The sequence below is a fragment of the Gopherus evgoodei genome, chromosome 18 (assembly GCF_007399415.2).
Source record: "Gopherus evgoodei ecotype Sinaloan lineage chromosome 18, rGopEvg1_v1.p, whole genome shotgun sequence".
Taxonomy (NCBI): Eukaryota; Metazoa; Chordata; order Testudines; family Testudinidae; genus Gopherus; species Gopherus evgoodei.
Genome location: NC_044339.1, coordinates 16729884 through 16754743, shown reverse-complemented (window position 1 = coordinate 16754743; position 24860 = coordinate 16729884). Strand labels below are relative to the sequence as shown.

Sequence of the window (24860 nt, the reverse complement as noted above, 5' to 3'; positions counted from 1 at the left end):
ATTACAGATCTCTTCTGCATATTCTGTTCTTTTGAAGTCAGTGGAAGTTCTATGCTCATGGTAAGGACCCTATCCTGCAAAGACTATCGTGCACATTCTTTACTTTACTTACTGAGAGCAGTCCCACTGAAATCAATCCAAGTCCAGGCTGCAGAGAAGAGAACCACACCAGGGACCGGAAAGAAAAAGGTCTCTTTTATTTACATACAGATGCAATCACTGGAACATTGTGAAGGTGATTAAATTTTTTTCTGTGACATTTCAAACAAAAATTTATCTGCACCTCATTTTTTGGGCCATTTGTGATCTAGAAATTTAATGTTCATGACATTTCTGTAACAACATCACGTTGTTATTCCTCAAAACAGGACAATTCTGAGTGAATAACAGGTTCTTTTTTCTCTCCAATTTTGAAATGAAAAATTGATATTTCCAATCTTTTTTTCCCAAAAGGTAGACCAATTTTGAATATTTGAAACAAAAAGCAAAAACGTCCTCCACTCTCCAGGCTTTTTTCACTTTGAAATTTTCACATTTCTTTCACTACTCTCCCCTATATCCTGCCTGAATTTCCCTGTGACAAAACATAAGCACAGACTATTCTTATTAGTATGCATTTTAATGCACTCTGGGCAAAGAAAGCACTGTGTAGTATTTGGCATAATTAGCAACACAATCCTGTTCAGAACTACAGTGTATTCCCTGAAAGTGCCATTCCCTGCATGATCCTCTGTTTAGTCTCTGTTTGCCAAAAGCTGAGAATGGGCCACACCGAATGGATCATTTCATGGTTACCTGTTCTGTTCATTCTCTCTAGGGCACCTTGGCCACTGTCAGAAGACAGAATATTGAGCTAGATGGACTTTTGGTCTGACCTAGAATGGCCACTCTTATGTTCTTATCCCATATGTCATTGTGCACTTCCCAGACCCCATCTCCCAACTCTAGTGATTCATCTGTGAAATTTCTAGAGGGGAAGACATATAAAGTTCACCAAGGGGTGCAGCACAGTAGATGGTGCTTCATAACACACAGGGTAGCCTGTCAGCAGTGACTAACCAGGGGATCAGCAAAAATCAGTTGTGTATTGTAGGTGGGTCTTTAACTGCTCAGTAAAACTGGGAACTGTGGAAAGACTTTAAAAGTCATTGTGACGGAAGGCTGCTGTAAAGAAGGGGGTCCGTTCCTACAGTGGTCTAGTAAAACAAACCACTAGAATTGAGACAGGTGGCAGGTATATGCATGCTGTCAGCAGCCGAATCATATAGGCCATGCACTGATGTGGTCTGACTGCAGCTGGCAGTGGTTACTTAGCCCCCTCTGCTTCTCCATTCTTCCAGTGATTGCCCCAGTTTGTAAAGCAGATGATGTCATGGGGAGAGCGGCTCAGGCTTGGCTCATGAGAAATGAACAAGTAACATGAAGTCCTTGGCAAGGATGCCATTAGGTGTTTAAAGGTGGAGACTAGACAGGTTTTGGGGGCAATGGGAGAGGGTGCTATTCCTTAACCTGGGGCCCGAGTCACAGGTGCCATCTCCGAGCACTCTCCCTAGGAGGGCTGTGCCAAACGCGCTGGAGGACGCTGCTGTCCCTTTGTGAACTGGTCTGGGTGGTGTTTTTTGCAGCGAGCACAGGATCGTCCCGTAGTCAGAGCCACGTGGAATCTCTCCTCCAGCTGCGTGTACGCGCACCCCCCTCTGATCCATCTCAGTGCCAGCCCCCTCCTGCTGCAATGAACCAGGCCAGCAAAAGGAGGGGCGGGCCTCCCTCTCTGGTGGGCGGGGCTTCAGAGGAATCTGAGCCGCAGTCGGAGGAGGGGAGATGATAAATATTGCCCAGAAGCGAGAAGCTAGCCAGCCTGTAGCTGCCTGTTCCTTAGGGAGGATTGCAGAGCTCGGTACAATCCCAGGAGCGCTCCTCTGGCTTTGCAAGACCTGTTCTCTGCAGGGTTGTTGGAGGCATTTCTGGACGTAGGGGACCCGATTCTTCTCCCCCGGCTGCTTTGGAGCATGGCTGGCAAGGTGCATCGGCTGTGCACGGGCTGGAGCTTACTGCTGTTGCAGGTGGGTCCGTGGAGCTCTTTGTTCGCAGGCAGGAGCACGTGCGTTCGCTCCGGCTGCTTTCTGCGGGCTCGCCTCGCGAGGAAAGGTTCTCGCAGACAAGCCCCAGCCTAAAGAAACTTTCCTGTGGCTTAAAAACCTGTTGGCCCCCTGGGCAGCCAGCCTAGGTAGGCACGTACATTGCATATGGTGCCCCTTTCCTGTACCTTCTCCCTCGGCTGCTCGGCACGGGTGTCTTGTTCTCACCAGCGGCCGCTTCTTTACGTGGAAGCACTATTATGTATTGATTAAATTCCCTTATCTGGAGACGGGCTTAAGCCACGGAGCTCATGGCGGGACCGCTCTGAGGGCTTTGAGCGCGGCGGGGATATTTAATTGTGCTCGCACGGTTATTTCCAATGTGATGGGTTTAACTTGCAAACGCGCTGGGAGGCCGAGGTTATACATTGAACGACAAACCTCTGTGCAGCTAGCCAAGCAAGGGCCTCTGAGACTCGGGGCTCTCTGCCTTTGGTTATCTGCTTCCATGCACGCTCGCGGTTTGTATCTGATGCTGATTCCTTCCTTCCCCAGGCAGCGCTCTGCTCTTCCCAGGGTAACTGCGATAGCCCCGACCAGTAAGTAAAGCTCCTTCGCTGTGGCAAAGGGTAGTTCTGACGCTGTTTTAATCATGATGTGGCACAGTGGAATTCCTTACTGACATATTTAGGCGGCTGCTTGGACTTTTGCTGCTTATCTTTTCTCTATGGAAAGCCTCTGCCTAGGAGAACAACCCACGAATTTGATTAGACCCAGGGTTGTGAGTTCAATCCTTGAGGGGGCCACTTGCAGATTGGCTCTGCTTTGAGCAGGGGGTTGGACTAGATCATCTCCTGGGTCCCTTCCAACCCTAATAATCTATGATTCTAAGCCAGTTCAGCTCAGCTCATCTTTTCTTTTCCTTTCAATCCTACCTACTCAGGAGGTTGGGGGTGAAAGATCCTTTCATTCATACTTGACTGTTCTTCGAAATGCCGTTTTGCCGTCTTTTCCTCTCCGGGTGTGGACTGAGCTCCTGTTTGTAGTAAAAATAAGTGCAGCCTCCAACATCTTCACTCTCAAAAATCAGCTAACTTTTGAGTAACTTCAATCTTCATATTCTGATTATATCTACTATGTTAAAATGGCACAAAGAGTGAATACAGCCTATTGACTGGATGCACAAATTGGTTTTCTGTATACTAAATGCATACAACTTGCTAAATGCAATACTGTTTTTCTGCCTCTCTGGCAATTTGGCTATTGGAGAAGTGATGTCATCTTTTTTATATTTATGGGCAGCTGCCATTACAGCACTTTTGTTTGTATTACAGCCATGGCAAAAGTACTATAAGAATAATTTAGGATGAAAAAGCTGCCTTAGGCTGGAATTTTCGGATACATCTAAGGGAGTTGTGGTTTTCAATGGTTAATTTTCTTAGCCTAAATAGCTGTCTATCCAAGAAACTAGGAAATATCACTAGGAATAAAGAGTTTGTTTTACAATTTGCATTGCAGCATCTGAGTTGTCTTTAATAGAGGTACTGTTAAATGGTTTACAGTGATCTTATGAAACAAAGCAGAGTTCGTTTTTAGCTTAATTTTCTTAAATTCTTAATTTACTTTTCTACTCTGCAATTAGTGTGAAATTTAGTTGCTTTGTTACTAAACTTAATATTTGAATGTAACGACTGAGATTAGTTATCCACCTTCATTTCCAGGTGTGCTCGGAATAATTCTAACTGGACTAGCCTGTGGTATGTCTGGTAAGTTCAGATTTATTTTACTTAACATACAAGATGTTTGGGAGATGATGTAAACAAATAAATAGTGGGAATGAGTGAATAAAGACACACTTCTCTGATCCTAAATCAAAGAGGAGGACTTAGCCAAGTCTCTCTGTGGCGAAATGAAAGGTGCCAGAGGAATACAACCCAGACTAGCTAGATGAAAATGTAAGCAAATCCATACAACGTGGGACATGTTCCTAGATGAGTATTCCATCCCCATAACTCTGACATGTTACAGCTTGAATCCAAAGCCATCGTGCACCCCTTCTAAACAGACCACTTGCTGAATCTTTGCTTGGAGAGGGATCAGCAGTGCAGTGTAGTGGACTTGGCAGTTCTTGCCATTCCATCAGGTTTTGCTTATCCGTGAGCTTATCCCTCTCTCCCTTTTATGGGAGAGAAGATGGTTGGATTATGATGTTCTTTCTTACACAGCTTGCTGAAATCCTTGTCATTGACCGGTAACCTTTTTTTATTGGCTCATTTTATGACTTAAAAAGGGGAGAAAATAAATAGGCAAACACTATTGTAATAGACAGATCAGTCGCTCCATTGTATTGCAGGCTACATGCATCTTGGCTTGCAGCTACAGAGTGTACATGTCAGGATCTATGCTGTAAAACTTAATGAGGGAATACAGTGCAAATTGGCCAGTGTTAACTACAGCTTAGCATTTGGACTAATTTAGGCTTCTACAAATATTCTAAACCCTCTCAGTGGGCGTTGATATGCAGAATTGTTTCAAAAATTAATTGACACTTTGACTGGCTTGAAGGCAGCTGTCAGCATTTATAAACAGTAAAACTAATGTATCATAGTTTGCTGTTCAGAACTGCTACACTATTATAGCAGTGTACAGTAATCATCACTTCCCTCAGAGGTCCTTCTCAGAATGTGGAATCATGAAGGTTTATCCTCATAGCTCTTGGAAGATCTGATTGGTTGGTGATGAGGTCATATTCTGCTCACTCTGGTGCAATGTTTTATTATGAAGTTCCAGCAAGCTTTTATACTATGAAATGTAAAAGCCAGCACTGAATATCAGTTACTTCTTGTTCTGCCATTGCTGTGTTCTGAATTTTCTACATTTTATTTTTTAAAGTAATTTTAAATGGCTTGAAACTCCAGGAACTTATAGCTGCTGATCAGAGGTTAGTTTTGAAGAATCTAACTTCACTTCTGACCAAGAAAGAAACCTGGCTTTGTTAAAACAGCAATTTCATAAGTGTTGTCCTGGGAGTGCAGGAAACTCTGGTTCAGATCCCCAGGGTCAAGGAAGGTATTGGATTCCCATGGAGTACTAAAGCCTGTGGTATGGAATTTTAGCTATTGTTCAATGTAGGTTCCAAATTCCAGATTTTGTGGGTGAGGGATATGTTTATGTGGCCTAATACTAATAGAAATGTTCTCATTAAAATAAAATAAAACAGTTTGTTTGGATTTAAACATCTCTTGCAGTATAATTTTGGTTACTTTTACATTGTCATCTTTAGTAATCTAGGAGTGCTAAGAAGGAATTATTTGGAGGCATGCTTTTGATCTGTCAGTATTACCTTTAAATTGGGTGGAGGAGAGGCAGGAAACAATACTGTTGGGGTCTCCTCTTCTGACCTATGTGTGTATTGTGGGGGAGGGAAGGAATCAGAACATGGAATTCTGGTGTGTCAGCTGTTCTGGAGCAGCTCCCTCCAAAGTACCATGAGAATACTTAAATCTTTGACCTTGTGTCTCTTTCTTCTTGCAACCCAATCCCAGCCTGGCATGCCTTATTGCTTAACTAGCTCATGAGAACACTTAAACTCATTCAAGAACACTTTCAACAATGGAAAAACTCCAGAATTTAAATTTGAGAGGGGAGCCAGAAGCACCAAAATCTAGATTTTAGGTATATTGGGTGGAATTGACCCCTGGGTAGAGGGCCAATACACCATTAAATGGCTATGCCCTATTAAATCTCACTTATGCACTATTTTGAGGACTTAAGTGGATCAGAAGTCTAGATCTGGTTTTGTGTAGAAGTCCAGATGGGAATGCTGGGAAAACAGCACCTTTTGAAGTCCAAACTCTTGCATTGCCTTCATTTACTCTGTAGAATACTGACTTAGGCATTGTGTATTATGAAGTTATACAGCAGATAGAGATGGCACCACAAAGATACACATTGCACTATAAAACTTCTGCAGTACTTTATAAATACAGACCCTGGTCCTGCAAAGACTTACATACTTAGCCTTAATCACATAAACAGACTCACTGGTTTCAGTTAAAGTCAGTGGCGCCATGCTCACTTACACTAGCTGAAAGTCTGGCCTGTGTATTTTTAACTTAACACCGTCCCTGAGTCAGGAAGGGTTTAACAGGTGATCAGTAGCACCAAAGCTTGGGGATATTAAGCTGACTGTTTTGTGACTGGCTTTTCTCATGCTGGCATTTACACACAAACAGAGCCAGCACCAATAGAAAAAGACTCCTATATAGTAGAAGCAGCAAAGAATCCTGTGGCACCTTATAGACGAACAGACGTTTTGGAGCATGAGCTTTCGTGGGTGAATACCCACTTCTTCAGATGCATGTGGTGGAAATTTCCAGGGGCAGGTATATATATGCTAGCAAGCAAGCTAGAGATAACGAGGTCAGTTCAATCAGGGAGGTATTCACCCACGAAAGCTCATGCTCCAAAACGTCTGTTAGTCTATAAGGTGCCACAGGACTCTTTGCTGCTTTTACAGATCCAGACTAACACGGCTACCCCTCTGATCCTATATAGTAGGTAAGCCAGGCCTTGAAAAGAGCCTCCTTAGGAGTTAAATCTCTTCCATTCATGGAAGAGGAAAAGCATCAATAATAAAGTTATGGGCTTCTGTCTCCCTGCATCTCCTAGGCTGATTCTACTGACCGTGTTCATGCTCCTGCTATGTGGCATCACAGCGAGCTGTGTGAAGTTCTGCTGCCGAAAGAAGAGACCCCCAGTTCAAGCCTTTCCTAGACGCCCCTACGATTTGACAGTCATTGCCGTTGATGGCGATAGCACCGTCCACAGCACGGTGACTTGTGAGTGTTCTTCAGGGGCTTTTATTCAGGGGTACTTCAGGCTCTAATCCTGGAGATGCTAGCACTTGGATGTGCAATACTCCTGGCACTTCACATCTTCAAAGCAGACACAAACTAATCCTCACAACACCTCAGGCCCTGTGAGGTACTATCACCCCACATGTTGTAGATGGGGAAACAGAGGCAGAGAGAGGCTCAGTGAGCAAGTGGCAGAAGGCAGCCGGAGTTTAGTGCTCTAAAGGTTCAAATAAATCCCTGATGGGCTGGCCTTGTGCATGTCCTCACAAATCCATTCTTGCCCGCCATCCTGTTCTACCTCACATCTGTCCATTCCAGCCAAACTGCTTCTTACAGGAGCCGTAGCACAGAACCAGAATGGTAGAAGCCCAACTAATAAGTCTCCTGGTGTCTGGGTTACAGCATGTACCCATTATGTCACACACCTCATTGTAATAACTAGATGTGTCTAAACAGAAGCATTTTTTCCCGATTGCTGGCTGGTTCCATCTATGCCACAGTTATAGATGCACTAATTTACTGGAAAAATAGTGTTGGATCTTTATACAAAGATGTCTTTTATTCACTTGTTCAAGCCCTATTGTGCCTTCTCTTTTCAGCATACAGCTCTTTCCAGTACCCCCAGAGCGCCCCAGTTCCACTTCCATTTGGGGATATGGATAGGAGCACCATGTCTCCCCCAGCCTACAGCCTCTATGCAATGGAGTTGCCACCCTCATATGACGAGGCCATCAAAATGGCTAAGCCCTACATTGAGACGGTGTTGGTGGGCCAGAAGCTCAATGACATCCTTGAGCCGGTGGCACCAGAAGAGCCAAATCAGCACCACGGTTCATCTGCTCCTGTGGCTGGTGAACTGGAGACACAGCCAAGTTCAGAAGAACCACAAATTGAAGCACAAGGCCAACCTCCGCTCTAGCCCATTTAGAGGTGAGGGAGAATACAAGGACCTTGAAGTACTAAAGACATTAAAAGTTTGATTTTATATGCAAGTAACCATGGGAAGATGCCTAATCTGATGTCCGTAACAATGATCTGTCATGTGGGAGGAATGTTTCCTGCAATTGCAGTAATCTTCTGTTGATGCTTCTAGGGTATTAAATGAAACAGGAGGACATCAGTTTAAAAATACCCTGTATGGGTGATACGTGGATGCTAGTTTGGGTCCTGCCAATGAAAAATAATCCCTTGTACTGATATAGCAATGAAAAGGGCAGGGGCATGGTTCTACGATAGCGACACCTTCATTAGATGCTAGAATGACGCAAACAGTGCATTGTTCCTGAGCAGAAGATGGAGTTTCCCAAACTTGAGACAGAAATGGAGTCTTGATCAAGTGCAAATTCAAGAGCTTCTATAGCTTGTCTCTTCTTTTGAGAAGGTTAACTGTCCAGCAAATTGCTGAAGCACTGAATTCGTTGCTACGTAACGGCGAATGTTCTTTAAACTGAAGGAAAATGGCACCCCAGGACTCTACTATGCACATTGTTATTTCCACAATGATGGGGAGAGACAAGGGAAAAGACATTTGTGCCAGTTATAGGAGACCCGAATCATTAAAAAAGCCCATCATTTTCAAGATGGGGAGGGGGAGGTTGATGCTTGTTAGTTTTGTCAGTAACAGTGCAAATTAGCCTCCAGGAGAAACTTTTATACATGGTTTGGTATTATTAAAATATTTCAAGTATTCATGTTTTTGCTGACTGAATCCAATGGGTCTGAAAAACTAAATGATCTGGTAAATATTGAATGCCTCGTCAGCACAAAAAGTTGGTAGTATGGATTTCAGAAAAAGTGAAAAGTTAAAACTGCAGCGCTTGACCTTATGGGATTTTTATTTTATATTTCACTGATTTTTTTTTAAACTATAAATAAAATTTTAACCTTTTAAAGCAAACGATCTGTCATTGTGAGTTCTAAGTAACCTAAGATAAGGGTTACAGAGAAAAGTGTCCAATAAAAATCTCTTCAAGGAAAGATCTGTGACGCATAGAACAACAGAAATGAGCATTGAAGGGATCTTTCATATCATGTAGCTCAACTCCACACTGTGTTTCCTTGGGACTGTGGGGCTTACACACTATAACCATTTTTGTGTGTGCATGGAAACCGTATAAACCTTCTGTGCCTTAAAACTGCAGGTACAAGAAATCCTAGTCCTTTGAGCTTGAATAAACTGATTGTTCGGATACTTTTTCCAGTGGCAGTGTGATATTCTGTCTCCTCTTTACTGCAACTGTAGGGAGGAAACCGAGTGCACAAAATCTTTTAGAAACGGGTAAAGTGAACTCAGGAGGAGGGAGAAGATGAAGGTTGAAAAAGCCACAGCTGCAACAACTGTATTGGGCAAAAATCCCCATTGAATAGGGCACTGCTGCTGCTTACTCAGCAGTAAGCATTTCCAGTACCCATGTAGTAGCTACTTGTTTGAGAACTGAAGCTCTACATACTGGTAATGATTAAACTATCAGAACAGTGCACAGGACCAAGGCTAAATGGGAGGGGAAGCCATACCAGTCTCAAAAGTAAGTAGTTCCTTGTGACATAGTTAGCAAATGTGTATTTATTGCAGAAAACTATCCTCTTTGTGGGGGAAGCTGCACTGCCAGGAAATAAACCTAGGGGGGAAAACGTCCCCAGTTTCTATATGAATGAACCACTGCTCTGGGGGGGACTAATCTATGATTGCACTGCTCTGGAAAGCTGTTTACCGCTACTTAGATGCATAGCACAAAGGGAAGCAGCCCTGGCCTCATCAGATAAAATTATTCATTTTGGAATGCAGCTCATCTTGCCATCACCAGCTTTCAGACTTGTGAGCTCAGCCTTTTATTAGAGGAGAATGGTCTTTGTAGATGAGGGTTCAGGTTGGACTATAATTGCCAGTTTAAGTTGTCGCAAAATCATTTTAATGTCATCTAGTACCATTTTAAGCTGAGAGGTGACAAGGCACCATGGCAGGTGGCGTGGGTGTTATGCCTTTCCCACTTCCATTCTTGTTCTCTAGGGAGGGTTTATTTTGATCGAGTTTCTGGAATTACAACAGAGACCAGTTCTGCTGGTATTTCACCCCTGGGACTCTCACTCATTCATCTGCACTCTCAAGTGAAGTGCAGGTACAAAGGAGGTGGGAGGGAAGAGTGATGTGTAAACTTGTATTTCCGATGCTGTCCTCTGTTCTGACAAAGGTGTTTGGCTGGGCCCTGGGGCTGTTTTTTTCCTCCCTCCTACCCTATTCACACTGGTGACGTTTTTAAGCTCCCTACTGACTGGAATTAGTGACTAGTCTGACTTGTACTAGAAGCAAAGAGGCTCAGGTGGGGTTGGAAGTGAGTGGTAGGTTTTAACACAAACCTACCAAGCCAGGCAATTCTGCACCAACTTTTAGCATTTAGTATCAGTTTTTTCTTTAAAACTGTTTTCTGTGGGATTTGATTTTTTTTTTTGGCCTGAGTTGTAGAAGGCTCAATTAAGTCTTACCCTACCCTGGTGGGTGGGAAATAGATTGGGGCTGGAGAGAAGTCTGGTGCCTTGCCTTTAGAACTGGCTGCGCCTGAGGGTTCAGAGGCTATAAAGGCTGGCAGGCAGAAGAAGGGGGAATGGTCAGGGGAAGGTCAGTCTCCAGGCTGTGTGGAAGAGGATTGTAAGGCCTGCAAGCTGTATATAGTATATCACTGGTGGTGGGAGAACCTGGTGTAAATAAAGCTGCAGGTGCTGAAGAACTAGTTTTATTGGGGCCACCAGTGGGCCTCAGGAAGAGGGGTGGGCAGAGGACCTGTTATAAGCTGGAATCTGGTTCCTAACATCTGTACCTGGCTTTGCAAAAACCACTCCTGCTTTTGCCAGCCTGTGATGGTACTGGATGAACAAGAGCTGCCAAAGAGGAGTTGTACGTTAGATTTGCAGCTCCCATTGGCTTCAGTGAAGTTGTCCCTGGTTCAGTACATATGCAAATTGGCCCAGAAGTCCTGGTGTTTGGTAACAGGAGTTCATGAGTATATGGAACACTCTTCTGCTGGCTGAAGTGATTAGGGGTGTTTTGTACAGCAAACTTCAAAAACAAAAGAAATTACTTGTTTGATTCCAGCCCAAATGGGAACTTAATGATTGAGTTAAGGCTGCTGCAAAAGACATTTAATGAGGGGAAATGATACAGAGCCTGAACTGCACCTGGTACCTCAGTGTGCTTGGGACTGCCTTTCTCTGATCACGTGCCCCTGACTCACTGACATACTTTGCTGCCCAAGTAGCCTGGTTGCTCAACTTACATTCCTCCGTACTGGAGATTAAATGCTATAGGGACAGACCACATCACTGACTCCACTTAGCTGCAGACATAACAAAGAGCAAGGGCCTGATCTTGCTGTCGCTGGAAATCGTTTGGTTGTGGACCTCAAAAGAAACAGGAGTAGGCCACATAGTGCTTTCCTGCCTGGAGTCCATTTCTGCAGTTTCCTTTTTTCTGCACTGTACTTTTCTAGAGCAAATTTTGATACACTGCAGTTACTGTTTGCCATCTTGGCTGTGCCTGCACTGGCATTTCACTGCAAGTGTAACTTCCTACTGTTAAGTGACATCTGTGAAGCCCTAAATGCTGTGGAACTGTTAAAATGTTTTGTTTGGTTACTTAGTTTTGCCCTACTGAATGTTTTTCCAATTAAAACAATTTTTAAAATGGAGAAAGTCTAGTATGTCTGATTCCAAAGGGAGAAGGGGAAAAATAGTACTGTGAATTACACCTAGCTCTTTCAGCACACTTTTTATCAGTAGGTCTCAAAAGCTCTTTACAAAGGATGTTGGTGGCATTATCCCTATCTTCCAGATGAGTAAACTGAGCTACCAGGACCCATCCAAGGTCACCCAGCAGGCCCTGGGCAGAGTTGAAAATCAACACAGTCTCCGGAGTCAAGGCCACTGTTTGTGACTTCCTTGATGGAACAAGGTTCTTAAACATCCTCCTTGCCCGTCAATTGATTTTGGGAGTCCTCAGCAGGTTCCCCCATGCTAAACCCTGTGTTGACTAGTGACTCCCAGCCAGCCTGGTCTCTGGCCTGTGCAACTTATCTTTTGTTCAGTGGATTAGTTGAGCAGGCTGGCCTGTCTGGGAAGTGTGGTCTAGTCTAGTGGATAGAATAGAACATTGGACTAGGTATCAGGGAACCTGGATTGTATTATTGGCCTGCTAGGTGACATTGGGCAAGTCACTTGGTCTTAGAGCCTCCTTTCATTTTGATGGGAGTGAGTGCCTAAAACACCTTTGAGGATCTGGACTGCCATCTCCCTGTGCCTCAGTTTCCCCATCTGTAAAATGGGGATGATACTGCCCTCTTTTGTAAAGTGCTTTAAACTCTACTGATGAAAAGTGCTAGAAAAGAGCTAGGCATTATTATTAAAATAACTAGGTTCAGGAAGTATAGCTCACAGCCAGTCTTGTCTTCATCAAGCTTGCCATCCTCCTTGATGAGAGATCTTTGCACAAGCAATCTCTACACCCTCAAGCTTGGCAGCAGGCCCATTCTGGTGGGAGTGCTGTGTTAGCAACTTTAATATCATAGCTGTGCTCTGATTAGGAATTTGGTGCTCTCTAGTGGTTGCCAACATTTTTGCAGGGACAATGAGTATCATATCTCCCCTGCCAGTGCTGCGGCAGGCAGCTAACATATTTTGTACTGGAACTTGACACAGAATTCAGTGTTCATGCTCACTCTAACTTGCCCGTATGGTTACTGACACGTAATGCTATTTTTGCTACATGAGTTCTGAAATTCTGCATAAGTTAATCCTGCTTTTTCACAACCCATCTACAACACAGCCTCCTCTATCTACAAAGATTCCTGCTGTTTCTCTTACATGCATTCCCCTCTTAAACAGTGCTAAGGTAATGGTCCCAAACACTGCACTTTGCAATAATGATACTGTAGTGACTTTCAGAGTATTCTTGTTATATAGAGTGATCCAATGTAATATGATACAGTTAAGGGGAAGCTCCTTACTTCAAAGCACTGAGATGCGATACTAAGTTATGTACTGGGTAGAGCTGGTTTGACAATACCCCTCCCCTACCCTCCAAATTTGGGCATTTCTAGGTTTTGTTTTTTCACGAATTGGAAAATTTCAAAGGAGATGGAAATTTTCAGCACATTTGTTTGTTGAGAAAAATGGCCATTTTCCATTCAATTTTTCAGATGAAATTTTTTTACTCTCAGTACAGTTATTGGTTGTGTTTGCACTCTTTGTATTCGGGAAGCACAGGCTAAAATTCCCAAAGTTCTGCACTGGGATTAATGTAAAACCTGACTGAGTCTCTGGTGTGTCTCTTTTGCCCTAGAGTCCCAATGAGGTACATGGATGTGATGAGATGTGCCCAGGACGTTCCACAATGAATTGCAATGTGCTTATTGTAATTCTGGTCATTGTGAAATTGTGCTAGTTAAAGCCAGATTTTATTGTAAGGAGAGAGGGGGCATATTTCCATCTTCCCAACTTCTTGTTACTCACTTTGGCTCCTGTGGATCTGCCTCACAGAGATGTTGCAAAGATAAATACAGTAGTGACTGAGGATGCTCAGGTTCTATGGGCAAGGGCCATAGAACTGTCTGAGGTAGGTTAGGCAGGGCAACCTGCCCCACTGCTCCTCAAGGCTGATTTGGAGGGTGGTGCTTTCAGGTGTATTCAGTCTCTACAGCCATTTCAGTCCTAGATATCGCTGCTGAGACTTGCCAAAACTGGCTGGAGGTTTGGTGATAAGGAGGCTACCAACTGGACTAAGGCCCTGATTCTGCAATGCATGGTATGCAAATGAACCTCTGCACCTGACCAGAGACCTGCTGAAGTCTGTGGGACTCTGTGCAGATGCTGGGGCCTACTCATATTGTAGGACTGATACCTACATCTCACCACTCATTTCATATTTTAGCTCCTATTCCCAGCTGATCAAGTGGGGAATGCAGCTCCCCATCCTCACCTGTCCCCTGCCATAGATCCCCCAGCCTCCTTGGCTAGCAAGGTGAGAGCTCCTCCTGCTGCTTTAATCCGCTGCCCATTGCCGAGGTACAAAGGGCTAACATGGCACTTCCAACCAACCCCGGGCTAACTTGTGTTTGTTTATAGTACAGACTGGCACCATCTGAATCATACCACAATCATGATACCTCCCAACACTCCTGTGAAGTAGGCAAGTAAAATCCCCAAAAGACCCAGTAGCCTGCACTGCATCGGAGGCTTTATTAGCAAACAAATGCTGGGAAGTTACCACCACTGAAGGTTTGTGGCCATGAGGGGAAGAAATATTAAACCTGCTCTCAATTATCCTATAAGTGGTCTGGTGGGGAGGCTGGTGGTTTCCAGGAAGCTGGGGGATTTCCCCAGGGCAGTTTAGGGAAAGAATTACCCTCTGGTGAACTGTGCTTGTTTGAAATCAACATAAAGATAGGCTTGAAAAATTTTTTGCTTATTTTACTTAAGAGGTGGGTGAAGGGAGAGCCCTGGAGGGTTAAAAGGAAAGACTAAGCTAGTAAATAAAGATGAGATACTGTATTAGGAATCAGAGAGAGTCCTTCATGTTGGGACACAGGGTCTGTTCAAGCTAGTAGTGATTGGGACAGGGAAAGTTTCCTAAGGAGAGGAGATGACTGTGGACTCTAGAGAAATGTTCCTGTGATTGCATTGCTGGAACGGAGTAAAGGCCTGCTGTTGCATAAGAGCATATAGGTGCAGGAGATCTACTGGGATCCTTTGCTGAGCATGAGATGGGTGCTGTGTGAGCTTTTCATGTTGTCTCAGAGCTGGTAGAAACAAGTCACATTTTCTCACTGACCAAAGCAAAGCAAGCGTGGTGAGCTTGAGGAGTCATTTGAGGATGTGATTGGCGGCTGCTGGAGTAAGACAAGGACTGGTCTGGACAGTATTTGTGGATAAAAGTGAAGCCTCTGTGAAATCTACAGATATGTGCACTGCCTGCTTGAGCTATCCTGTACTGGAGAGCTGTGTGCTATGGAAAATATTATGGACCCAGTTCATAATTACCCTAGGACAAGGAGGCCCCGATCCCTGACTGAGGCCTCTAGGCATTACTGCAATGCAAATGTATAATAAGCTAAAGAAGACTGTCAATCATATTTTCAATGATGTCTGAGCTTTGCTGATGCCAAAAAAAAAAACCCTCGCTGTTCAGTTCTCTGAATCAGCATGGAAAGAATGGTTTCTGAAAAACCACTGGACTGTGTCACTTGGAAACAGCTCAGTTTTACTCCTGACTGTGAGATAGCATTTGTTTAGGCCTCGTCTACATAAGAGAGTTGAGACAGTTTATTGAATCAGTTTAAAAACTGGACACTTATTTTGGTTAAGAATGGCTCATTGCTGTTTTAGCTTAAGCTGATTCCTACTGACTTAAACTAAACTGCAATAAATCTAGTTTCAATTAAAATAATAGTGTTCGCACAGGGGTTTGCACTAGATTAACTAAATCAGTTTAAAAATCACATCTTTAGTTAAACCATTGCAACATATATGTTCCTCAAATATAGTCCAAAACCACAACTGCTGCCTCTTGAGTGTTTGTCTTCAGGTGAATATCTTCACTTGACTGCTTCATTTCAATAACCTGATGCAGGAGGAAGAGTCCAAGCTCTTATGCAGAAATAAGCACTATGTACAGTTCACAGGGTAGCATATACTTTTGGACAAAGATCCTATGAGCTTCCTCCCCTCAGCAAGAGTTGAATGGTGGGTCTTCTGAAATTAAAAAGCTTTATGGAGCAAGAGGGTACATGTAGGTTAGAAGAAATAACTTCTAATTCATTCTAAAATACAGGGGCAAATGGCCAGATTTTCAAAGGTATTTGGATCTAAAGTGGCAGATAGGCATCAAATGGATTTTCAAAAGTGCCACCTGCACCTTTAGGTGTCTAAATATTTTTGAAAATCTGGCCCACAATGAACAGCGCATGTGCCAGGACGGACCAATTCCCCCTTGCTTTCTCCTGACTTAATAGCTTGCTTTAACCCACTTGAAGTTTGGCGCACAGACATGCAGTGTTACAAGGATTCCCTCTGCTTTCCCCAAGTCCAGTGCCCTTCCCCTTGTGTGCTATGCTCTGGTTCAGAACCAGCTTGCAGCATTACAGGCTTTTCCATCTGTTACCCAACCCCGACTGCATCACTTCACAGGTTTCCTCAATGTTTTTCCAAGCCCACTTGAAACACTGAATTATTGTGAGCTTGAAATTCAGTGCAATATGACTCATGTTCTCAGGCACTCCCTCGGGTAGCTTTATTTAGTCCACCGTGCAGAAGTGAAGTTTAGGCATTTCTAACCAAGGTGTGAACTGTTTTTGAGATGCATAAAAGTAGGTGTGGACCTGGGAGCAATTCTCAGTCCCAGGAATGATTTATACAGGAGAAGTGAGAGTCCTGGCAAAGCACATGCATTCCTTTCCCAAGTACGCTATGTTCCTTTCACAGGACTCTTTAAAGCCATATTAGAAAAACTTTCTATATAAAGTTTATTAATAAACATAAATTATGGCTCTTGTATGATTTCCATGGCCCAAAACAGATTGCTTGAATAACTGAATCTGTCCTGCAAGAGCTTCTACACCTGCTGTGAGAGGAGTATCTCAGCTCTGCTCTGATCTGTAGCTTCCTTCTGCTGTGAATGCCAGGTGAAGTTACTCAGACGTGGGTAGTGTATGAGCAGTGTTTGGAAACATCTCCGGATCACAGCATCTTGAGAAGAATTGCAGTCCTTGCAGGTGAGAGTGTCGAGCAAGGATCTTTGTAACAAAGGATCTGGTTCTTCTTCAGGATGCTATTGAACAAGCTTAAAGGATTCTCCAGTCATCATGGCCACAAACTCTGAGAGGGAGAGAACCATAGACAAGGCAGGATTTATTAGCCTCGACTTGTGCTGCTGGCACAGCCATAGAGTGGGTTCATCACAGGTTGATAGGGCAAGGAGCACTGCAGGATACTTCTACAATGCTCACTCAGCAAGATAGGCCTGAAGCACAGGGACACTAGATGGATTCTTGTTGGCTGAACAGTGCTTTGTTCATTGAAATCTGAATTTCCAAAGGTGGTGATTTGCTCCAGAAGTTGAAGGGGATCTCCACTTTCCTCACATCACATGCATCACTATCTCCCAGCTCTATGCTCAGACGACAGGGCAAATTCTCTGTTACAGCTCCACTGAAGTCACTAGGATGAGACAGCAGAGAACAAGCCCTGTCGGGATCTTTGCAAATGTAGTAGGTTTTTTAGTGTCATGACACAATCACTAGTCCAGAGCAAAAATGAGGGTCTCATCCAAAGGCCATTGGAGTCTCTGGGAGTCTTTAAATTGCCTTGGGTAAATTTTTTTAAATCAGTCTTTATTGGCTAAATGTAGTGGGAGGGCTGCCTCTGACACTGTAATATTTTCCCTTCCAGTTAAAGAATGGAATGAGCAATTTCTTTTGCACATCTCACAAGAATCTCGCCTCCTTCTTTCAGTGGGAATTTGCCTGCTCAGCTCTCACCTGAAGAGAATTGTGTGTGAAACTGACAGAACCTTAGTTACATAGCACCTCAAATGAAATGCCAGAGCATTTAAAAATAAACCAGCAGCAACGCAGACCTGATGGCTTCAGTTTTACCCCTCTGGCTCTTCGTGAGAAAATGGCTCATGCCAAGCCGGTGCTGTCGAGGCAAGTTCTGTTATGCTGTAATGAACTTTGAGGAGCTAATTAAGCTGTCAACTATTGTTAGAGACAAGCCTCTCACCCCTGCTTTGCCTCTGCTTCTCCCAGACAAAGTGCTCCCCAGGCATTGGCAACATACATCTGTGATAAACAGGGAATTTCACATTGTGGCAAATGGGGGTGGAAACTGAACATGTCGACATAAAAGCAGTTTGAGTTGGGCCTGAATTGCGCTCCTGCATCTGGACTTTCCCAAACCTTAGGGATGTTCAGACCTGAATCCAAACTCTGCACATTAAGCCCCTCTGCTACCCCCTTTTCTTTTTGTACAGCTGTTTGTGTAATTGGAGGGCCTCCTTCCCTTCCTCCTCCTGCTCCACAATGGCCTGCTTGAGATGGTAGCAAACATAACCAGAGATCCAGAAAGAAGACATCAGAATAGGAGGATGGCGATTAGGACAGGGAGCAGGTGGTTATATTAAGGAGAGGAAGGTGGTCCAATGATCTAAACACAGGGCTGAAAGCCAGGAACTCCCAAGTTCTAATCCTGGCTCACTTTTTGGCCTTGGGCACGTGACTGTGAAGGTATCTATAAAATGGAGGTAATTTGATGTTGGGATTAATTGATATTTGTAGAACATCCCAAGGATGAAAAGGAATGTAAACCCGCATGCTCAAAGGCCCTAGCCAACCTCTAATTAACGTGAGGTTTGGGAAGACACTTTTTTGATGGGCAGATTGCTGAGCTATGGGATTTCTTGCACCTTCTTCTGAAGCAGCTAGGGCCAGCCATTGATAGAAAGAATAATGGACAAGATGAATCACATGTCTGAGCTGGTGCAGCTGTACCTGTGTTTCTAAAGAGCTACCCAGTATAAGGACTCAGTATTATTAGGAAATTGTTAATGAAAACAAATTTCTGTTCATCTTCTAATGGAGAACAGAGAAATATTAAATTTCTGAAAGCTATACTATATTAATAAAAAGACAGTGTAGTGAGACATCCAAAATCTCTGTAACAAATCCAAACCCTTTCCAAGAAGTCTAATGTATCAATAATGGGTTGGTATTGGGATCTCTTTCTGCTGTATGCTTCTACTGCTTTCTGCTGAAAGGTCAGATAAAATGCAATGTAGTTGCATCAAACTCAACCACTTATTGACCAGTCTTTTAATGTCAATCTAAACCATGAACAGATATTTTTCCAGTGCTTTCCGGTTGCATTCGGAATGGCAACAGATTTCTGTGGAGGTTGAAGATTGAAGGCACAGAAATAAAAATTGGTTTCACACAGACTGTAGATGTCATATAGACAAATTATTTTGGAGGAGCAGACAAATCCTCTTGAATTCTGCTATATAAATTATGTCGCTGACAAGTGAATGTTCATGCACTTCAGTCCCCATTTTTCTTGTTACAGGAAGAACTACTTAACTGGAGAGTTCGGTTTCCTTAATGAATATTTTAAAGTTAATTTAGTGCTGGTGAAAGGTGCTAGATTATCAGGCCTGAAGTCACATCTATTTAGAACTCACACCACACACAGAGGCCAAACTTTTCAAGTGTGACTAGCGATTTTGGAATCGTAGCTTGAAACACCGTAAAGGAGCCTGATTTTCAGACAGTGCTGACCACCCAGCCTCTGAAAATCAAGCCCCTTTAACATGTCTCAAGTTGGGTACCCACAACTGAGGCAATCATAATCATTGGTCACTTTTAAAATCTTGTTAAATACACTTCACAAACATTCTCTAATTAACCTTCACAAACCTTCCTAAGAGATTTGAAAATATTATCCTTATTTGGGTGGCGGGCGGGAGAGGGGGCACACAAAGTCATGGGGATTCAGGCACAAGGAGGTTAAATGCATTTCCCAAGGTTACAGAGAGAGTTCGTGTCAAAGCCAGCATTAGAATTCAGCCCTATGTTCCTAGACCACACATCCCTCTCACAGTTGCATGACACTGTCTGTGTGGAATACACCCACCTACTCATAATGGGTGACTCCTGTGGGCAAAGCTTCTGAGGAAGGCAAGAAAGATCCAAGACTGCTGACTATAGGCTTTTGGGAGTATTCTTCCCAGTGCACCTTTCATTTGCTAAAGAGTCTTGTGTATGGATACTATACCTTCATAATCAATGGTTCCATCTCCATCTTTATCAGCTTCTTTCATCATCAATTCAGCCTCCTGTTCATTTAGTGGCTCTCCGGCATTCATCAGTACATACCTAAAAATACAGATCAAATCTGGCAATAGTTTGCCCCTCCTAGGTGAATTTCAAAGCACTTTGCAAATATGAACTTCTTCCTGTCAACCCTCAAAGGTAGGTATATTTAGGTGCATTTTACAAGTGGGGAAATTGAGACATGGATTGGATATGTGACTTGGCCAAGGTCAAACATGACCTAATTTTCAGAAGTTGTGAGCACCTACACTCCAATTAAAATGAATGGGAGTGGCAAATGATCAGCACCTCTGAAAATCTCAGTCACAGTGTATTAATGGTAAAACAAGTAATTAAACCCAGAAGTCTTGATTCTCAGTCTCCTACTTTAACCATTAGCCCATACCTACGGTGTACTCTGTTCATATTCTAATGAAAAACCTGCATAGAATTATGGAAATAAACATTCAAGTGACCACACATAGTATCACACAAGTGAGAGATGGTAAAGCCCTATTAAGCGATCTGGATTAGGATTGTTCCTTACAGTGTCTATTCTAGTGCATTGTCTATTTCCACCCCCAACACAAACAGAAACTTGAGATGTTGTGATCCCACTTAGTGAAGAAAAATAGTTCTTGAAATCTCACCCATGGTATCATCCCATGAGTCTGAGAATTCTGATCCTAAATAAAGCCTGGACTGGCCAATCACAAACTCTCAGATACAGAATGAGTCCTGTGTATATCTGTAGACATGGATATGCTACAGCTAACACCAACTTTCAGCATGAAAGGAAACCTAATTCACCTTTAGCAGATGTAAGAAAACACACACATTTATCCAAGTGTCCCTGGGGCTGTTGCAGCTTTGTAAGGATGGCTACTATCTTGTATGTGTCAGGACACAAAAGCGTGCTGGATATTACTGCACCTATCCCATCTGGCTAAGTTCTGCTTGCTAAGTATAATGCATACAGGCAATTGTGCCTGCCATGTGCTTGGTGCATAATTCAAAATCAGGGAGGCCATTTCCATCATCAGAGCACATTGATGATCCACAGACCAAAGCAGTCAGAGCAGCTCACTATCATGAAAGCTCTTCAAAGCAGTGTTCCTGTCCTTGGGGGAAAGGTGAGGGAATAAGGGCACCAGCACTGTTCATTCTTGAGTTGAAATAATGTCAAGGCAATATTTAAAGTGTTTTTTTCTTTTGTTGAAACATTATGTGAGTTAGGAAAATAGAAATCATTAGAACAGCACATGCTGGGGCCTGAAGCCAGATTTCCCAAGGAATTCAAGGTCAGATTTCAAAGTGGTCAGCACCCTCTTGGGGCCAGATTTTCAGAAGAACCCAGCACAAAAAAGGCATCCAACTTGCTGAGATCTTTGGAAAATCTGACCTTCAGTGTTAAAATGGGTAACAACTGGGTGCTGAGCACTTTCTGGCCTTGTTGGCCAAATCATTGATTGTCCTAGCTCTGTGCCCATGAACAATCTTGGTTTTCCAGAGGAATTATGGTTAATACATTCATTTCCTTTCGAATGGATAGCAACGAAGGTTTGTTTTAGGACTTTGCAGGAGCCTGAAGCCTGCACTAGCTCTCTTGGAAATTACTGTAGTACAAACTGCGTAGCTCTTCTGATTCTGTCAGCTTTGGTAGCTTGAAGCTTTGAGGCAAATCCCAGGCTTTTTAAATTAAAGAATGTTTGTTTCCTTTCCTTATCAAGACCAAGTTCTGAGGACGTTAAACAGTCTGGAACCTTGTGTCTGAATGATAAACACAAGAATTTCCAAGCTACATGCCTCCTTTTTTACACATTTATGAACAGGAGCTTGATTAATGCTGGTTAACCAGAGTAATATTTGCCTATGACCAGGACCGGCGCTAGGAGTTTGAGCGCCCTAGGCGGCCGGCAATTTTGGCGCCCTGCGCACTGGTCCCGCAATTCCGGTGGAGCTGCCGCAGTGGTGCCTGCGGGAGGTCCACCGGAGCCGCGCGAGGAGCTGACTGTCCGCAGGCACGACTGCGACAGCTCCACAGGAGCTGCGGACCAGCGGACCCTCCGCAGGCACCACTGCGGCAGCTCCACTGGAGCTGCCTGCCGCCCCCTCCGGCAAAACGGCACCCACCAACTATTTTGGCGCCCTAGGCAATCACCTAGGCTGGCTAAATGGTAGCGCCGGCCCTGCCTATGACCTTAAGTTAGCTAAATGCATTAATCTTTTCCAGTATAATAGATATCTTTTTCCGTACGGAAATCTACGTTAATTTCAAAGTGAATAGTAGAAACATTTGCTACTTTTATAAAATGATCTTTTAACTTTTTTCTTTTCTTTTTATCCCTTTTTCTTGTATTGTTGCCTTTTTCTTTTATTCTTACCGTGTTGGTTAATTCTTAGTTTTGTTTGTTGTAGATAATACAAAGAGCAAGAAACTCAGCTCGTGAAATCAGCATAGCTTCAATGGAGAGATGTCATTTTATGCCTTCTGAAAACATAGTCTAGAGCAGGGGTAGGCAACCTATGGCACATGTGCCGAAGGCGGCACGCGAGCTGATTTTCAGTGGCACTCACACTGCCGGGTCCTGGCCACTAGTCTGGGGGACTCTGCATTTTAATTTAATTTTAAATGAAGCTTCTTAAACATTTTAAAAACCTTATTTACTTTATATACAATAATAGTTTAGTTATATATTATAGACTTCTAGAAAGAAACCTTCTAAAAACGTTAAAATGTATTACCGGCACTCGAAACCTTAAATTAGAGTAAATAAATGAAGACTCGGCACAGCACTTCTGAAAGGTTGCCGACCCCTGGTCTAGAGACTGTTCATTCGTATTAGAGCTGTGCAAATGATTTATTTGACTAATTTCTGTTCATGAATTGTCTGCTAATGGCTAAAAGATTTTTCTTCAATGGGTTAGTTACTTTAAATGATTAACAGAATAATTTCTGTGAATGATTCTTGGTTCCTAGTTTGTTCATTTACTATTAAATCTTAGAGCTATGTTGAATGGTTTGATCGGTCACATGGTATCTTTGTTTTCTGCATGATAGCTAAGGCTTCCAATATGATTTCACAATTTCAGAAAATAGTTTCTCCACATTTGACTTAAATTCACTGTTTCTGCCAACATTCTTATCAGTAAACTTGTTTGCTAGCATAGTCTCTGAAAGATAACAAAAAGTCATGCAAACGTATACTAAACATGTTAATCTAAACATCTGAATGAAGATTCATGAGAATTTTTTTTCCCCATTATTCCCCAGCTCTGATTGCTGTTTCAGTAGATCATGTGTTCTTTGGAATGTAACTTTTGTAGATCTGGATGTCAGTGTAATTCAGACATATGGACCTTGATATTTTGGAAACACTGAATAGTTGGGGAAAAAATCCTGTCTGGAACATCTCAACTGGACAGTAAAATAACATCAAAATAAATCCAATTTTCAGGGTCTAAATCAGTCAGTTTGTCAATCTAGAGTCCAGTGGCAAACTCAGATATTGACTGAGTGTTGAGATCCCACTACCTGTTCTGCTTTTCCAAAGCTTCAGCATTCCTCTTCCTATTTTAAAGGCATGGCCTGTTCCTGACTTGTAAGTCAATGGGAGTTGGGTATGTTCAGTATCATGCAGAACCAGGCCCATATTTTCATACTTTCAGGAAGACTGCTACTTACTTGAGTGTATTCCAATCAATGTAGCCTTTGTGTTCCTTATCAAAGACCTTGAATGCAGCCCTCAGCTCTTCATCCTGGTTTTTAGCCTTTTCATGGTAAATGCCCATCAAAACCAGAAAACTGTCGCAGTTCAAGGTGCCCTTATCTAAAAGAACAACAAAGCACTGGGGTACATTAACATGCTAGTCATTGAGAAGCAGTCCAGTTAAGGTCTATTCTGTTTTGTGGATTCCTCTTGTGAACCACAGAACCTGGGCAGCTCAACACACTGGTTTCAGGGTAGGAAATATAGTAAAAGATAGGACCGGGGGAGGTTCTTACTGTCTTTGTCCACCTCCTTTGCCATTGTCGCCAGCTCTCTCTTGGTTGGGTTGATTCCCATCAAGCTCATAAGCTTCTCCAGATCATCTGTTTTCACTAACCCATTGCCCTCCTCATCAAACATCTCGAAGACGCCTTTGTACTCTGTTATCTGCTCTGGTGTCAGTGTCTCAGCCTGTGTGGAAAGGAATAAACCAAAAGGTCCGTGCCAGGTTCCAATAATTTTCTAGTTTGATGTGCTCAGCAATGTGCAGGAGGAAACACAACCAGCAGGGTCATCAGGCAAGGGGCTAAGCTAAAAGCACAGAACACAGTTTATGTGCAGGAGAATAATCTAACAAATGTGATTCTTGTGATCTGCTGTCTCGTGAAGCACCAGTGACAGGAAAAATACATTATTCTATACATCATTTGAAAACTGGGACTCTTGAAATGGTCACTGGTCCCTCAGACCAGCCAAAAATATGGGCTATCAGAGACCATTTATCAAACAGGACAACTTGCTTTCCAGTATCCAAAGAATTTCATGTTACTCCAATCCTGAATCATGGCCTAAGTGAGGAGGGGGAGTCTGAGTGCCAAGTTCTGTTAGTGATTAGAACAGGGAATGGGGAATGTTAGGATGGGGTTAAAGTTAGCTGGTCTTTTGAGAATAAGAACATGATTGATGGTCTTTTCTGCTGAGGCCAGCCTGGTAGCTGTAGGAGGTAGCAGCTGTCTACCTGCTGTTCAGGTATTTGTTTTTTAAATGGTAGCCCCAAATTCTTCAAAGGAGCCATGATGGTAAAAAGATCTCACATGGCTTTTAAAAGACTTCCAGACCAGCACTAAAGATTTGAAAATGAAGATCTCCTGGCCAACCAGCAGAGTGGAGACTGGAGTCTCTGCTACAGATTCATGGCATTTGATCAGTTCATGCATCTGGCTCCCTGGAGAAGTGTTAGGTCTATATTTAACTTGCTCATAGTTGACTGGGGGTAGAGGGGAAGGAGAGGTAAGCAGCAGGGCCGGCTTTAGGCTGATTCCCCCGATTCCCCTGAATCGGGCCCTGCGCCCACACCTAAGAGGG

General features: G+C 43.2%; 2 protein-coding genes across 9 annotated transcripts in view; one reads left to right on the top strand and one right to left on the bottom strand.

Annotated features, from left to right (window-relative positions):
• The first annotated feature begins 483 nt into the window (after nucleotides 1-483).
• On the top strand, nucleotides 484-12239 carry TMEM52 (transmembrane protein 52). Its single transcript, XM_030537508.1, has 5 exons — nucleotides 484-2063; nucleotides 2634-2677; nucleotides 3800-3844; nucleotides 6750-6919; nucleotides 7537-12239. Exons 1-5 carry the CDS (start codon nucleotides 2010-2012, stop codon nucleotides 7854-7856), a joined length of 633 nt encoding a protein of 210 aa, XP_030393368.1. The 5' UTR covers nucleotides 484-2009; the 3' UTR covers nucleotides 7857-12239.
• A 3951-nt stretch (nucleotides 12240-16190) lies between these two features.
• Nucleotides 16191-24860, bottom strand: part of CALML6 (calmodulin like 6) — a 62764-nt gene continuing 54094 nt past the window's right edge. For all 8 annotated transcript variants that reach the window (XM_030537516.1, XM_030537511.1, XM_030537513.1 and 5 more), the window contains 4 exons: nucleotides 23792-23966; nucleotides 23471-23615; nucleotides 19748-19848; nucleotides 16191-16795 (listed from right to left, as the gene is read on the bottom strand). In XM_030537516.1, coding sequence (XP_030393376.1) covers nucleotides 16749-16795; nucleotides 19748-19848; nucleotides 23471-23615; nucleotides 23792-23915 — 417 coding nt within the window. In that variant the 5' untranslated portion in view covers nucleotides 23916-23966 and the 3' untranslated portion in view covers nucleotides 16191-16748. The remainder of the gene's footprint in view (nucleotides 16796-19747; nucleotides 19849-23470; nucleotides 23616-23791; nucleotides 23967-24860) is intronic.

Excerpts from the sequence above, each read along its gene's own strand:
- TMEM52 (XM_030537508.1), top strand. The coding sequence starts at position 2,010 with ATGGCTGGCAAGGTGCATCGGCTGTGCACGGGCTGGAGCTTACTGCTG. Across the intron at positions 3,845-6,749 it reads ACTAGCCTGTGGTATGTCTG|GCTGATTCTACTGACCGTGT; the intron begins GTAAGTTCAGAT and ends TGCATCTCCTAG. Across the intron at positions 6,920-7,536 it reads CGTCCACAGCACGGTGACTT|CATACAGCTCTTTCCAGTAC; the intron begins GTGAGTGTTCTT and ends TTCTCTTTTCAG.